The sequence below is a fragment of the Schistocerca nitens genome, chromosome 10 (assembly GCF_023898315.1).
Source record: "Schistocerca nitens isolate TAMUIC-IGC-003100 chromosome 10, iqSchNite1.1, whole genome shotgun sequence".
Lineage (NCBI taxonomy): Eukaryota > Metazoa > Arthropoda > Insecta > Orthoptera > Acrididae > Schistocerca > Schistocerca nitens.
This window is the reverse complement of record NC_064623.1, coordinates 72,352,528-72,369,345: the sequence shown is the minus strand read 5'-3', so window position 1 is coordinate 72,369,345 and position 16,818 is coordinate 72,352,528. Positions and strand designations below refer to the sequence as shown.

Here is a 16,818-nt window from a genome sequence, read left to right as displayed (position 1 = left end):
AGTTTTCATGTAAACGTCTTTGCAGACGGGATAATTTTTAGTTACTCAGTGGTTTACAGTAATCTCCGTCTAGCTAAAGTTTCGGGTTACTAGAGAAAAAATTTCCAGTCTAAACTTTCAGAATTCTGTTGTGTAAGCAATACTGTTATGAAAGCGATATTGCTATGTGCTTGATATCGAGAAGTATCGCGAAAATGGATGATATTCTGGCAAGCCATGCAAAATTATATATGCTCTTGTAATCCCAGAGTCTGGAGATGGGTGTAGAAAAGCAAGCAAGCAAGCAGGTTGGGACCAGAAACATTAACGCCTTTGTGCTACCCAAAATTTGTAGAACAGTTCTGAGAGTTACTTTGGTCCACTGTGGGCAGCAGTCTGGTCACGTGTTGGGAGTGGATGACCACCCAACCTCGCAGGAAATATCTAGTGCATCTAGAAGTATACGTATGGTGCATGTACTAACGTTGTCTTTGGTGGTATATGTACAAGTGTCTAATGGTCGATAGCTATACAAATGATGTAAAAGGGGCGATTTTGTATGGCATAGGATACGAATTGTATGTTAACTATATCGACACGGTACACGGTGATGTACTGCAGTGTTGGAGATCGGTTTCATGCTCTAATATTCTAGCTCCCATCCTTAGTGGCAGAGCAGTGAAATTGAGTAAGGGTCTTTTCATATTTGAAGAACGGTAGGCGACTTTGCATGGTTTAATTGCCAGTGCAGTATCGTGATCTGTACAAAACATTGTTTTGCCGCTGAATGCCTCGCCTGCAGAAAGTAAAGAAAAGGCGGACAGTGCTTTCACACCAGCAGCATCAGTAATTCAGCAGGTAAATTCAATAAGAGCCAATCATAATGCTCCATTCATTCACAAGACATCCTTTGTGCTAGGAAGTAGGAGCCTCTACATAGCAGTGAGAATGTTTGCATTTCAGAAATGTTTGTTGAAAGCAGGACTTAACGATTTCCAGGAAGGGGAACACGTGATGGACGGGGTGCCACAGTAGGACCATCAGGAGGAATGCATTTGGCGTTATTCTGCGCTCTTTTCGTAAACAGGTTCTGTTAGGACTATAATTTCCATGTAGACAAGCTAAGAGATCATGAAAGCTGCTACAAAAGCGACCATTAATTATTTATGGGACACTATACAATTTCCAAAGGTTTGACTTGGCTCTTATTTTACAGAACCATGTGACATCAGTATAACATTGAGCACCTCTTCGATGCGTTTGCGATAGTGTGTAGCTATACAAGCATTTCATGGCGATGCATCAGCCACACTTGGCTGGTAAATGCCTGCAGCTCACATGTCCTGTCAGGATCACAAGGAAAAATGCAGCCTGTGCTATTCTGGGAACCACTGGAACAGGTTTCTATAGCGCGACCTGGGATTCCAGTCTCCACAGGTACAGGGATATCGCGCCAACAATGGTAAACACGTGCTTGCGACGTAGACTTCTTGCATATGGGACTGGCTGAGCATGCCGCCGGCCGGGGTGGTCGAGCGGTTCTAGGCGCTATAGTCTGGAACCGCGTGAGCACTATGGTCACAGGTTCGAATACTGCCTCGGGCATGGATGTGTGTGATGTCCTTAGGTTAGTTAGGTTTAAGTAGTTCTAAGTTCTAGGGGACTGATGACCTCAGTAGTCCCATAGTACTCAGAGCCATTTGAACCATTTTTCTGAGCGTGCCCCTTGGTGTGTGCAGCTTGGAGTTCTGTAGGGGAGCATTTTGTGCATATGTCGTGGTTGACAATAGATTGAAAGCGTTTTTTATGTGCAATGAGTGTTTGTGCACTGCATTATTTTCGGCTGTTTAAGCGTACTCTGCGTGTTTGCATAGCGTTACACAGGCATTATCTTTTGACAATGTATGAGTTGTTTTTGTGTCTGTTACATTGTTGTGAAGAGGTTTGCAGGCTGTGCAATGCATGATTTCGACAGTTTACAATTAGCGAGCGTGTTAGCAGAGCATTATAATGCATTATATTGACAATTTACGAGTTCAAATGGTTCAAATGGCTCTGAGCATTATGGGACTTAATTTCTGAGGTCATCAGTCCCCTAGAACTTAGAACGACTTAAACCTAACTAACCTAAGGACATCACACACATCCATGCGCGAGGCAGGATTCGAACCTGCGACCGTAGTGGTTGTGCGGTTCCAGACTGTAGCGGCTAGAACCACTCAGCCACTTCGGCTGGCATTTAAGAGTTGCTTGCATGTCTGTACATCAGTGTACTACATTATTTCGTTGATTTACGAGTATTTTGCAGTTCTGTAGGCTGTGAATTGCGACCCCCAGCACGTCAGAGTGCATGTTTTTTATCTGTGTAATAAATTAACTACGAGAAATCCATCCCTAAATAAATTGTTCCAAAATAAATAAGAGTACGTTCCTTCCTCTCTCCAGCAGCTCAGCACAGCCTGGGTCCCTTTTCCACCATTTTGCCTCCAGACTGCCATGGGGTGAAAGTGCACTCTGGTGGCAGTACTGTGCACTACATCAGTTGGACTGTGAACCTCATGGTGAACACACTGGATTGAAGTACTGTTTCAAATTGTTTAAATAAAGACTGAAAATATTTATTCCATTCTATCCACCAGCCCAGCACCGACTGAGTCCTTTACCCGCCATTTTCCCCCAGACTGCCATCTTGGATTACGTAACAGGAGGGACAAATGCACCCTCTGGTGGCAGTACTGTGTACTAGGTCAGTTGGACTCTGGACCTTATGGTGGACACACTCAATGGAGCTACTGCCTCAAATTGTTTCAATAAACACTGCATGCAAAATAAAGACTTACATCCATCTTATCCAGCAGCCCAGCATGGGCTGAGTTCTTTCCCAGTCAATTCCTAGGAAGAGGTGGTGGTTGGATGACTTAGGTTAGTGGAGGTAGCCCAAGTGACCCATCTTCCCGCCATTTTCTTATAGTTAGTGAAGGTAGCCATGGTGTGTTGCATTGTCCTGCTGGAATTTAACTTCCCACCATTTTCTGGGGTTTGGGGAGGTGAGGGGAGGGGGTTGGGATAGTGGATGTAGCCCAATTGACCCATCTTTCCATCAAAATTTGAGCTTCCAACCACAAAATCATTGCGACTTTGCCGTATCTATCGCCGCGATCTCGCATCCGCCATCTTGAATAAATTTGGCAACAATGCAATCTGGGGCCCTAAGGAGGTGTCCCTGCTACTAACGTCACGGATTAGCGATACATACTTATGCAGATGGCGGTAGTCTCGTGTACACAAGGTATGAAATGGCAGTGCCTTGCTGGAACTGTCATTTGTATTCAGGCGATTCATGTGAAAAGGTGAATACGGTCGCATGACGGGAATTAACAGACAGTGGTAGTTGAAGCTAGATGCATGGGACATTCCATTTCAGAAATCGTTATAGACTTCAATATTCTGAAATCCACAGTGTAATAAGTGGGCTAAGAATACTAAATTTCAGGCATTACCTCTTACCATGGACAACACAGTGGACGACTGCCCTCACGTAACGACCGAGAGCAGCATCTTTTGTGTGTAGTTATCAGTGTAACAGACAAGGAAAAAAATGTTTAAATGTGTGTGAATTCCTAAGAGAGCAAACTGCTGAAGTCATCGGTCCCTAGACTTACACACTACTTAAACTAACTTATGCTAAGAACAACACACAAACATCTGTACCCGAGGGACCTTTGCCTTTCGCGGGCAAGTGCTCGAGTTCGAGTCTCGGTCCGGCACACAGTTTTAATCTGCCAGGAAGTTTCATATCAGCGCACACTCCGCTGCAGAGTGAAAATCTCATTCTGGAAACATCCCCCAGGCTGTGGCTAAGCCGTGTCTCCGCAATATCCTTTCTTTCAGGAATGCTAGTTCTGCAAGGTTCGCAGGAGAGCATCTGTAAAGTTTGGAAGGTAGGAGACGAGGTACTGTCGGAAGTAAAGCTGTGAGGACCGGGCGTGAGTCGTGCTTGGTTAGCTCAGATGGCAGCTGGCACGGTAGTTTAGTGTGTTCTGTCAGAGAGCTGGTTGGCCTCTGTAATAAAAAACTGAGCGGAAGGATCAACAAACGAACTTTAACGGATGTCATGTGACGTCCGCTACGACCAAACACAACGACCAACAAAAAAGATGGTAGAGCACTTGCCCGTGAAAGGCAAAGGTCCCGAGTTCGATTCTCGGTCTGGGACACAGTTTTAATCTCCCAGTAAGTTTCAGCATGGCTAAATATTTCTGCGGGGGACTTCCAGAGACTTATTGAGTCTATGACACTACGCCGGCAATAGGAGGTGCGATACGATATTAGGTGGTATCCCATGACTTTTGTCACCTCAGTTTACAGTATGCTTTGAAGTACACTCCACTCCAAAATAAATGCTTCACAAAGTGCATACCTTCAGAAATCGGCTGCAGCAGTGCAATAACAATGAGGGAGATGAGTTGCAATATTTGTTGTTTAAAACATTATGAAATTAGCTTACAGCTGTACTGCTGATGCCAAAATAGGATTTTGTTCTAGCATGCTTTGTTTTTTTAAATTAACTCACAAAGTTAGGGATGCTTCCTTGCCTCCCTTCCATCCCCCCCCCCCCCCCCACCTCCTGTGCAGTAATGATGCTTCTTGTATACGAGGGGGGACCCAAAAGAAACCGGACTCCGAGGGCGCTGCCACTCGTAGACGTAGTGCAGGATTCTCACGCTAGATGGTGTTAGTAGAGACCTTCATGCAACAGCTGTGCAGACGGCGTCAGTATAGAGCTGAACGTGCAAGTGTGGTATTGTGTTTCTCTGACTGTTGGCGGGTTACCTCTGCGAAGTCGTTATCGCAACTTTAAAAGAACAAAGTGTGTGTGTGAAATTTTGTTTCCTGCTTAAAAAAACTGCAACAGAGACACACCAAATGCTTCAGGAAGCTTTCCAGTAGGACACTATGAGCCGCACACAGGTTTTCGAGTGGTTTGGGCACTTTAAACGTGGTGAGATTTGTGTTGAAGACCAAGCTCGTTCTGGACGCCCTTCAACATCGCGAAATGAGGAGAACATTGAAAAGGTCCGCCAAAAGATCAACGAGGATCGTTGCCAAACGATCGACCAAATTTCAGCAGAGACAGGAATCAGTTGGAGCTCGTGACGGCGGATTTTGAGTGAGGATTTGCACATGAGACGTGTTGCTGCTAAATTTGTTCCGCGCCTTCTCATACAGGAGCAAACAACAATCCGCATGAATGTGTTTCAGGACTTGAAAACAGAGATCCAAACTTCTTGAACAAAGTCATTACAGGGGATGAGAGTTGGTGCTACGGGTATGACCCAGAAACAAAGCAAGCGTCAAGCCAGTGGAGGACTCCCAACTCTCCCAGATCAAAAAAAGCAAGACAAGTGAGGTCAAATGTGAAGACGATGACCATTGTCTTTCTTGATGTTCGTGGAATTGTGTATCGGGAATTCGTACCCCCTGGTCAGACTGTAAACCAGCACTTTTACTTGGATGTTTTAAGGCGTCTGTGGGAGGATGTGAGGAGGAAACGCCCGTAACTTTGGCGATCAGGTGACTGGTTTTTGCATCACGACAACGCTCCAGCACACACGGCCTTACGAGTGACCCACTACTTGGCATCACAGAGGTGGTCTGTCGTTCCCCACGCTCCATATTCGCCGGACCTAGCCCCGTGCGACTTTTTCCTATTTCCACGAATGAAAAAAACGCTAAAACGGGAGCGTTATGACGATGTGGAGGCGGTAAAAACAGCTTCGCAAAGGGCACTGGACAATATCAAACTTGAAGAGTTCCAAACATGCTTCCAACAGTGGGAAAAGAGACTTGACAAGTGCATCGCATGTAATGGAGAGTATTTTGAAGGTGACTGAAGTAATTTTGTACAAAGGTTCATCAATAAATTTTTTATGACAACAATCCGGTTCCTTTTCGGTCCCCCCTCGTATAGTAAGCAGCGAGGAATGGTTGGCCCACTCTCAGGAGCGCCCAGCTCCGTGTCCGAGAAGCTGACCAGAAACTCGGCACGGGGCGCTACCGTTGTCCACCAGGCCCGTCTCCGACCGCTCTCTGTGCTCTCCACTATGACACAAAAGACAGTATCGAACTGTTCAACAGCGAATGTAATAGTTTACAACAATTTTCGAGACAATGGGGTCGACACAATTTTGTATTTGGACAGTGCAGAGCTGCGCCTATGTTTCCGACGCGGAGATGACGGAATTGATCCAGTCGCGGTAGTAGCCGATGAACATGAAGAATATGTTCTTGGCCTTCTGGGCACACAGGCGCGTGGTCTGATGCTCGGACGACTTGAACGTCTTGTACGCTATCAGCCCCGCCAGCTTCCTGTCAACAACAGACAAGCACACAAACATTCTTAAAAAATGGTTCAAATGGCTCTGAGCACTATGCGACTTAACTTCTGAGGTCATTAGTCGCCTAGAACTTAGAACTAATTAAACCTAACTAACCTAAGGACATCACACACATCCATGCCCGAGGCAGGACTCGAACCTGCGACCGTAGCGGTCGCTCGGCTCCAGACTGTACCGCCTAGAACCGCACGGCCACTCCGGCCGGCCAAACATTCTTACACTCTGCTATAACAAGTTCGCACTGAAGTTCATGTCTGTAGAATTCAGTGTTTGGTTCAAAAATGGTTCAAATGGCTCTGAGCACTATGGGATTCAACTGCTGTGGTCATTAGTCCCCTAGAACTTAGAACTACTTAAACCTAACTAACCTAAGGACATCACAAACATCCATGCCCGAGGCAGGATTCGAACCTGCGACCGTAGCAGTCGCACGGTTCCGAACTGCGCGCCTAGAACCGCGAGACCACCGCGGCCGGCTAATTCAGTGTTTGGTTTCATTACGATAACTACAAGAACTGTCTCCTGTATTCCACTGTTGTTGATTTCAAAACCGTACCAATAAATTTTGAAAAGCAAACAGTACAAATCACAAAATAAGCTGACGAGTTTTTATATTTAATGCAGTTGAGACATTCACTGCACAGACAGTCAAAGTAAAAGAAAGTAAGCAGATTTGTTTGGGCGGCCGTAGTCCACAGTAGCTGTTATACAGGGTATTTCACAACTCATGTTACACACTTCTAGAGGTTCTAGGGGGGCTTAGTAGATCAGGTTTTACAAAAGAACGCACATTAGGAGACGTCATCAAATTACGCTATAGAGCGCGAAATTTATACACTACTGGCTATTAAAATTGCTACACCACGAAGGTGACGTGCTACAGACGCGAAATTTAACTGACAGGAAGAAGATGCTGTGATATGCAAATGATTAGCTTTTCAGAGCATTCACACAAGGTTGGCGCCGGTGGCGACACCTACTACGTGCTGACATGAGGAAAGTTTCCAACCGATTTGTCATACACAAACAGCAGTTGACCGGCGTTGCCTGGCGAAACGTTGTTGTGATGCCTCGTGTAAAGACGAGAAATGCGTACCATCACGTTTCCGACTTTGATAAAGGTCGGATTGTAGCCTATCGCGATTGTGGTTTATCGTATCGCGACATTGCTGCTCGCGTTGGTCGAGATCCGATGACTGTCAGCAGACTATGGAATCGTTGGGTTCAGGAGGGCAATACGGAACGCCGTGCTGGATCCCAACGGCCTCTCGAGATGACAGGCATCTTATCCGCGTGGCTGTAACGTATCGTGCAGCCCGTCTCGATCCCTGAGTCAACAGATGTGGACGTTTGCAAGACAAACCATCTGCACGAACAGTTCGACGACGTTTGCAGCAGCATGGACTATCAGCTCGGAATCCATGGCTGCGGTTACCCTTGACGCTGCATCACAGACAGGAGCGCCTGCGATGGTGTACTCAACGACGAACGTGGGTGCACCAATGGCAAAACGTCATTTTTTCGGATGAATCCAGGTTCTGTTTACAGTATCATGATGGTCGCATCCGTGTTTGGCGACATCGCGGTGAACGCAAATTGGAAGCGTGTATTCGTCATCGCCATACTGGCGTATCACCCGGCGTGATGGCATGGGGTGCCACTGGGTACATGTCTCGGTCACCTCTTGTTCTCACTGACGGCACTTTGAACAGTGGACGTTACATTTCAGATGTGTTACGACCCGTTGCTCTACCCTTCATTCGAACCCTGCGAAACCCTACATTTCGGCAGGATAATGCACGACCGCATGTCGCAGGTCCTGTACGGTCCTTTCTGGACACAGAAAATGTTCGACTGCTGCCCTGACCAGCACATTCTCCAGATCTCTCTCCAATTGAAAATGTCTGGTCAATGGTGGCCGAGCAACTGGCTCGTCACAATATGCCAGTCACTACTCTTCATGAACTGTGGTATCGTGTTGAAGCTGCATGGGCAGCTGTACCTGTACACGCTATCCAAGCTCTGTTTGACGAAATGCCCAGGCGTATCAAGGCCGTTATTACGGCCAGAGGGTGGTTGTTCTGGGTACTGATTTCTCTGGATCTATGCACCCAAACTGCGTGCAAACGTAATCACATGTCAGTTCTAGTATAATATATTAGTCCAATGAATACCCGTTTATCATCTGCATTTCTTCTTGGTGTAGCAATTTTAATGGCGAGTAGCGTAGGTTGGAAAAATTTGAAATTACTTGTAAGATTTTATGGGACCAAAATGCTGATATCATTGGTCCCCAAGCTTACACATTACTTAATCTAACTTAAACTAACTTACGCAAAGGACAACACCCACACCCATGCCCGAGGGAGGCAGCCGCGCGGACTGCGTCAAGGAGCCCCAGATCGCGTGGCTTCCCCGCGCGGCAAATTATTGGTGCCATCGCATACAAATGTATGTGTATACAGCGTGATTTCGCGATGATGTTACAAAATTAAAAAAAGAAAAAATTGATGGGACAGGATAAATGTATCAATTCGAGGTAAGGGTGGAAACAAACGAGTCGAAAGTTACAAGCAAAAACCTTTCTAACACCTCTGACATTGGAATATTGGAATACACAAATCGGTACTGTAAGATTGTAGGGCAGCAACTTTCAGAGCAGGACGAAAACAAGAAAAAAGTCGCTTAAACATGAGATCTAAAACGCATGCATCAGGAACTATGAGCTTGTTCACCGCCGGCACTATGAAACAAATTCTTCTACTGCAAGCTCTTATGTCCGTAGGTTTTTTGTGTCAGTTTGATAAACACAACAGACACTCATGACAGAGATTTTAGTCACCCATAATACACTGAAGAGCCAAAGAAACTGGTACACCGGCCTAATATCGTGTAGGGCCCCAGGGAGCACGCAGAAGTGCCGCAACACGACGTGGCATGGACTTCACTAACGTGTGAAGTAGTGCTAGAGGGAACTGACACCATGAATCTTGCTGGGCTGTCCATGAACCCGTAACAGTACGAGGGGGTGGAGATCCCTTCCGAACAGCACGTTGCAAGGCATCCCAACTATGCTCAACAATGAAACTTCCTGGCAGATTAAAACTGTGTGCCCGACCGAGACTCGAACTCGGGACCTTTGCCTTTCGCGGGCAAGTGCACTTGCCCGCGAAAGGCAAAGATCCCGAGTTCGAGTCTCGGTCGGGCACACAGTTTTAATCTGCCAGGAAGTTTCATATCAGCGCACACTCCGCTGCAGAGTGAAAATCTCATTCTGCATATGCTCAACAATGTTCAAGGCTGGGGAGTTTGGTGGCCAGCGGAAGTGTTTAAACTCAAAGAGTGTTCCTGGAGCCACTCTCTAGCAGTTGTGGACATGTGAGGTGTCCCATTGTGTTTCTGGAAATGCCTATGTCCGTCGGAATGTACAGTGGACATGAATAGATGCAGGTGATCAGACAGGATGCTTACGTACGTGTCATCTGTCAGAGTCGTATCTAGACGTATTAGGCGTCACTCCAGCTGCACATACCCCAGACCATTACAGAGCCTCCACAAGTGTGAACAGTCTCCTGCTCACATGAGGGGTCCATGGATTCATGAGCTTGTCTCCATACTTGTACACGTCCATCCATTCGATACAATTTTAAGGGGAGCGGGGGGGGGGGGGATGACGTCAAACGGGCCGACTTGGAGCAGGAGAGGCATCACAAGACATTTTAATTTCTAGTGTCTATTCTTTTACAAATAAATTCATAAAACTTTGTCAGCATCACTAGGAAGGATTCAGGACTCACACTCATTGCAGTGGAAGTTCGAAAACATAACAAAATAATTTTTTTTACGTGTGAAATTTCATCATTTTTTCACTTACTAATGGCTGCATTTGTTGCTATAAGTACACTTTTCTTCATAAGTTACAGAGATTCTTCGGTGAATTTTGCTCAGCATACCGTACTTACAGGTGTATAAAACTCTAGAATTTATTTAATTTATGAAAAAACGAATGATCTGTTGTCTTTTAAACTTCATGTTTAGAAAAAACACAAATTTTGCAGTTAATTACCTCAATTTTTATCACAGTTTTTAATAGATTTGGAAAATTCTAGAGTATCATACAACTTTAAGTATGGTTTGTATGCTGTGCAAAATTTATCGAACAATCTCTCTTACTTATGAAGAAAACTGTACCTATAGCAACAAACGCTGCCATTAGTAAGTGAAAAAAATGATGAAATTTTACATGTAAAAGAAATTACTTCGTTATGTTTTCGAACTTCCACTGCTATGAGTGTGAGTTCTGAATCCTTCCTGGTCATGCTGACAAAGTTTTATGAATTTATTTGTAAAAGTATAGGCAGTGGAAATTAAAATGTCCTGTGGTGCCTCTCCTGCTCCAAGTCGGCCCGTTTGACGTCCTACACCCCTTAAACGAGACTCGTCCGACCAGGCAACATGTTTCAGTCATCAACAGTCCAATGTCAGTGTTGATGGGCCCAGGCGAGACATAAAGTCTTCGTCTCCGAAAGCCCATATCGATTATGTTTCAGTGAATGGTTCGCACGCTGACACTTGTTGATGGCCCAACACTGAAATCTGCAGCAATTTGCGGAAGGGTTGCACTTCTGTCACGTTGAACGATTCTCTTCAGTCGTTGTTGGTCCCGTTCTTGCAGGAACTTTTCCCAACTGCAACGATGTCGGAGATTTGATGTCTTACCGGATTCCTGATATTCACGGTACACTAGTGAAATGGTCGTACGAGAAAATCCCCACTTCATCGCTACCTAAGAGATGCTGTCCCATTGCTCGTGTTACGACTTTAACACCGCGTTTAAACTCACCTAAATCTTGATAAACTGCCATTGTAGCAGCAGGAACCGATCTAACAACTGCGCCAGACACATTTTGTCTTATATAGGCGTTGGCGACGGCCGTCTTCTGCCTGTGTACTTCGCTATGTCTGTCAACGCTGGGGTAACTTCTCGGTTCCGCGACTACAGAAATCACGTGGATTTCAGGCGAAGAATTCGTCGAGCTACATTCGCAGCGTATTTTCATCCAAAGAGGAAGTGCCTTGAAGGTTGTTAGATTGAGAGCGGAAAAGGTGAAAATCTGAGGGCGCAGGATCAAGCGAATATGGTGAGTGCGGAGAGACTTCCCAACCCAACTTCTGTATAGTGCTGTTTGGCAGTCTAGCAGTATGTGGGCGGGCGTTATAGTGGAATAGCATCGCTTCACCCTGTCTTCCTGGTCGTTGTTCTTAGATTGCGTCTACAAGACGTCTCGGTTGTTGACAACAAATGTCAGCAGTGACTTGGGGGGCAATTCGTAGTTCACCACACCGTCGCTGTTCCACCAGACGCATACCAGTATCTTTTGTCGTTGCACGTAGGTCTTTGTATGGGGAGTTGCTGCTTTATTTGGACTCAACCAGTCCTTTCTTTTCCTTGTGTTGGCATAAAGACTCGTTTTTCGTCACCAGTAACAACACAGGATAGAAATGGTCGGTGTCGTTCACAAGCCGACAGATGACGAGCAAGTAGAGATGAACATATGGCTATCCGCTGATTCTTGTGATTTTGGCTTAGGACGTTCGGTAATCATACACCCGATTTTTGAACCTCCCCCACTGCAAGCAAAAACACTATTGGCCATTAAAATTGCTACACCACTAATATGACGTGCTACAGACGCGAAATTTAAGCGACAGGAAGAAGGTGTGATATGCAAATGATTAGCTTTTCAGAGCATTCACACAAGGTTGGCGACACCTACAACGTGCTGACATGAGGAAAGTTTCCAACCGATTTCTCATACACAAACAACAGTTGACCGGCGTTGCCTGGTGAAAAGCTGCTGTGATGCCTCGTGTAAGCAGGAGAAATGCGTACCATCACGTTTCCGACTTTTGATAAAGGTCGGATTGTAGCCTATCGCGATTGCGGTTTATCGTATCGCGACATTGCCGCTCGCATTGGTCGAGATCCAACGACTGTTAACAGAATATGGAATCGGTGAGTTCAGGAGGGTAATACGTTACGGCGTGCTGGATCCCAACGGCCCAGTATCACTAGCAGTCGAGATGACAGGCATCTTATCCGCATGGCTGTAACGGATCGTGCAGCCACGTCTCGATCTCTGAGTCAACAGATGGGGACGTTTGCAAGACAACAAACATCTGCACCAACAGTTCGACGACGTTTGCAGCAGCATGGACTATCAGCTCGGAGACCGTGGCTGCGTTTACCCTTGACGCTGCATCGTAGACAGGAGCGCCTGCGATGGTGTACTCAACGACGAACGTGGGTACACGAATGGCAAAACGTCATTTTTTCGGATTAATCCAGGTCCTGTTTACAGTATCATGATGGTCGCATCCGTGTTTGGCGACATCGCGGTGAACGCACATTGGAAGCGCGTATCCGTCATCACCATTCTGGCGTATCACCTGGCGTGATGATATGGGGTGACATTGGTTACACGTCTCGGTCACCTCTTGTTCGCATTGACGGCACTTTGAACAGTGGACGTTACATTTCAGATGTGTTACGACCTGTGACTCTACCCTTCATTCGATCCCTGCTAAACCCTACATTTCAGCAGCATAATGCACGACCGCATGTTGCAGGTCCTGTACGGTCCTTTCTGGACACAGAAAATGTTCGACTGCTGCCCTGGCCAGCACATCCTCCAGATCTCTCTCCAATTGAAAATATCTGGTCAGTGGTGGCCGAGCAACTGGCTCGTCACAATATGGCCAGTCACTACTCTTCATGAACTGTGATATCGTGTTGAAGCTGCATGGGCAGCTGTACCTGTACACGCCATCCAAGCTCTGTTTGACTCAATGCCCAGGCGTGTCAAGGCCGTTATTACGGCCAGAGGTGGTTGTTCTGGGTACTGATTTCTCAGGATCTATGCACCCAAACTGCGTGCAAACGTAATCACATGTCAGTTCTAGTATAATATATTAGTCCAATGAATACCCGTTTATCATCTGCATTTCTTCTTGGTGTAGCAATTTTAATGGCCAGTAGTGTATGTCACGGTGGTGGAGCAATCACAGTTCATCACATTTGACAGTTCTCAAGTACAGTGCCGTGGATCATTGTGTTTAAACAATCTTCATCATCCCGAAGATGTTCCTGAATGTGGAATTTTAGTAATGTCAAAATGATTTTTCTTAAAACGAGATGACCATTTTCTTGCCGTGTTCTGTCCAGTGGAATTATCCCCATACACTACGCAAATATTTATGGTTACCTCTGCTCCTGTCACTCCTCTATTGAACTCAAACAGAAGAATACATCGGAAATGTTACGATATCTTCACTTGGCAAGCCATTTTCTAGCGTCAACAGCTCCACTCTCTATCTCCAAATGACAAAATGACAGTTCGTAAACTCAAATAGCAACAATGAACTACAAATAAAAATGACAGTACACAAATATATCCATGCAACCGGAATACCAACATGCAAAACAAAACCCTACGAACTTACGCACCAAACTACTAACAGTAACAAATCGTCAGAGACTAAACACTGTTTCGAGATCAGAAAACTGGTGGCAACATTAATCAGAGAAAGAGGAGACACTTGAGAGAGCGATATTAAATTAATGATAATAACAGTAGGGAACACGACACTCGTGACTTTTGCTGGAAGTTCAGTGGGAAGATCAGACGAAATACACAACAGAATATTTGTTTGAGAAAGCAGGGCGGGTAAACTTGCTCTGGAAAATCACGACAACCGTAGGGAACAATTTATACAGTTCTCTGTACTACACAACGGTCCAGAACCACCTTCAAGTTTTCCCAGGTTGACTCTTCTCAAAATTGTTCAAATGTGTGTGAAATCTTATGGGACTTAACTGCTAAGGTCATCAGTCCCTAAGCTTACATACTACTTAACCTAAATTATCCTAAGGACAAACACACACACCCATGCCCGAGGGAGGACTCGAAGCTCCGCCGGAACCAGCTGTACAGTCCACGACTGCACCGACTCAGGCTAATCCCGCGCGGCTTGACTCTTCTACAGACACACACACACACACACACACACACACACACACACACACACACACACACACACACACAAACACAAACACGCACACACCAAGAATCTCAACTGTCCACCAAAAATGAAATCTACAAAGATACCCTTAGACTCAAAACAAAAGGACATCTGGGACATCTACGGAAGACGGCCTCATCGCGGGGTTACTGAAGTACGTAGCGACAAACACACTTGAGGAAATTACAGAAATCATCACAGATTCTTCACTTGTCTGGCTACGTTGTCTGTAGTTGCTTAAGGATACAGGGTATTTATAAATGGTGGAAAAATCGAAGTTTTTTTATGACTATTAAATTCTATAGTCTTTCATAAGTTGTCCACAGATGACTACCCTGTTCACAGACTTTGCCCTAAAGGATCAGATTCTCGGAGTGGTCACCAAAAAGCAAAGGAAAGTATCCAAATATACCCTCACAAGCATTATCTTCCTTAGCCTCTTATGGATAAAATAAAACCAGTTTTTAGAGACCTGAGTGACCCTGTTTTGCTTAGTAAATGTCTTCATGGGGGCACACAGAGTACAAATGAAAGTTCCAACCATTGCATATGGGAAAGATTACCCAAGAATGTTTTTGTAGGACTTAATACATTAAAAGTTGGTGTACTAGATGCAGTGATATGTCTCAATGATCGAGTGATAGGAAGGTTGGAAGTCCTGAGAAATTTAGGCATAAAATGTGGCTCTAGTATGGAAGATCAATTGCTTGTGTGTGACAGACAGTGGGTGCATGAAGCTGAAAGATTTGCTCTTCAAGTTACCAAAGAAGCAAGACTGCTAAAAGGAATGCCAAGAGGATGCTTGAAGATGAAGAAATGCTACAGGATGAAGACTATGCTTCAGGAATGTTCTGAGGCACAGTTCAATTGAACCCATATCTTCATTTGCAATTTCCTGTAAGTTGTATTTTTCAGAATTCAGGTACAAATATTTCCTAAGTTTATAAAGCATTGCTCTAATTTTTTTCTGTAACCTACAATAGTCCATACTACATGACCCAAGCTTTATTACAGAATCAACTAAAATATAGAAAAAATAACATTTTTATTAGGAAAAAAATTATAAAAATTAAAATGTAAGATGTGATGTTTTTATCCTTGTAATATACATAATAAGTCGAATTAAACAAGTCTAGTACCTCAGCCATCATGTCATGTACATCTGGTAAAAATTTGGTCTCCTTCAAATGTATAACATTGGGTTAAATGGTACCTCAACTTGAGGAAGCATTTTGGGAAAAAATGCATCAATTTCTTTGTAATTTTTTAACTCTAAGCAGGTTGGCTGGTTCAAATGGCTCTGAGCACTATGGGACTCAATTGCTGTGGTCATCAGTCCCCTAGAACTTAGAACTACTTAAACCTAACTAACCTAAGGACATCACACACATCCATGCCCGAGGCAGGATTCGAACCTGCGACCGTAGCAGTCGCACAGTTCCGGACTGAGCGCCTAGAACCGCGAGACCACCGCGGCCGGCTCTAAGCAGCTTCAAAAATATTCGAAATACTTCTAATTTGTATAGAAAGTGTCCTGCATTACCTGATATCAACAAAAAATCTGTAAAACATATATACTATAAACAGTGCCTGAAAGAAATAGGTGTTGGTTTTTACATAATATTGAGCTAGAAAAGTATCTTGTATCCTTAGCAATTCTTGATGGTATTTTTGTTCTGTCTTTGCAAAAAAGTGTGGTGTGAAAAACATAACAAATGCATAGTGCTGCAGAACAACTAAAAATTAGACTACAACTACGAGTGTCTAAAGAAGAAAAATATAAACGATGTGCTAGCAGACGGCATTTCCCGATGTAAGCGAGAAATCAGACGAAAAGCATCATAAGTACAAACCAACATACTACTAAGAAACTGTTTTTCGATCTTAAAGAAAATCGAAATGTAAATAATTACAGATCGTTGATGATGCTTTACCTCAATAAAGCGAAACGCGTCTGCTGAAGAAAACACACATTTTTGTAGTTGCAACGACAGAACAGAAATACCCTCAGGAATTATCATCTGTATTTGGCGTGCAGAGAAACTACCAGAAGATTGTCTGCAAGGTGACAGGACTGACGTAGATAGAGGGATCTCTCTCTTCCCAGTCATATAGGAGATATTCTCAGCACATTTACTTCAAAGAAGACAAGCGCAGCTTGGACATAACATCTACGAGCACCAAGTGGACTTTGATCAGGGCGTTCATCTGCAGAACACTTTTTCAGCCTAAAAGCAACACTGAAGCATAAAGCAACCTGAAACAGATAATTCATCTGCATTTTCGTCGTTTTCAAGATGGGATATGACTCGGTTAACCGACAGTCTCTTTTTTGACATCCCAGAAGGGCAGGGACTAC

At 44.6% G+C, this 16,818-nt stretch overlaps 1 protein-coding gene across 1 annotated transcript in view; it reads right to left on the bottom strand.

The window, feature by feature from the left end:
- Positions 1–6,194: 6,194 nt before the first annotated feature.
- LOC126209880 (trypsin-3-like) overlaps positions 6,195–16,818 on the bottom strand; it is a 70,844-nt gene continuing 60,220 nt past the window's right edge. The window contains exon 4 of the mRNA XM_049939005.1: positions 6,195–6,348. Coding sequence (XP_049794962.1) covers positions 6,195–6,348 — 154 coding nt within the window. The remainder of the gene's footprint in view (positions 6,349–16,818) is intronic.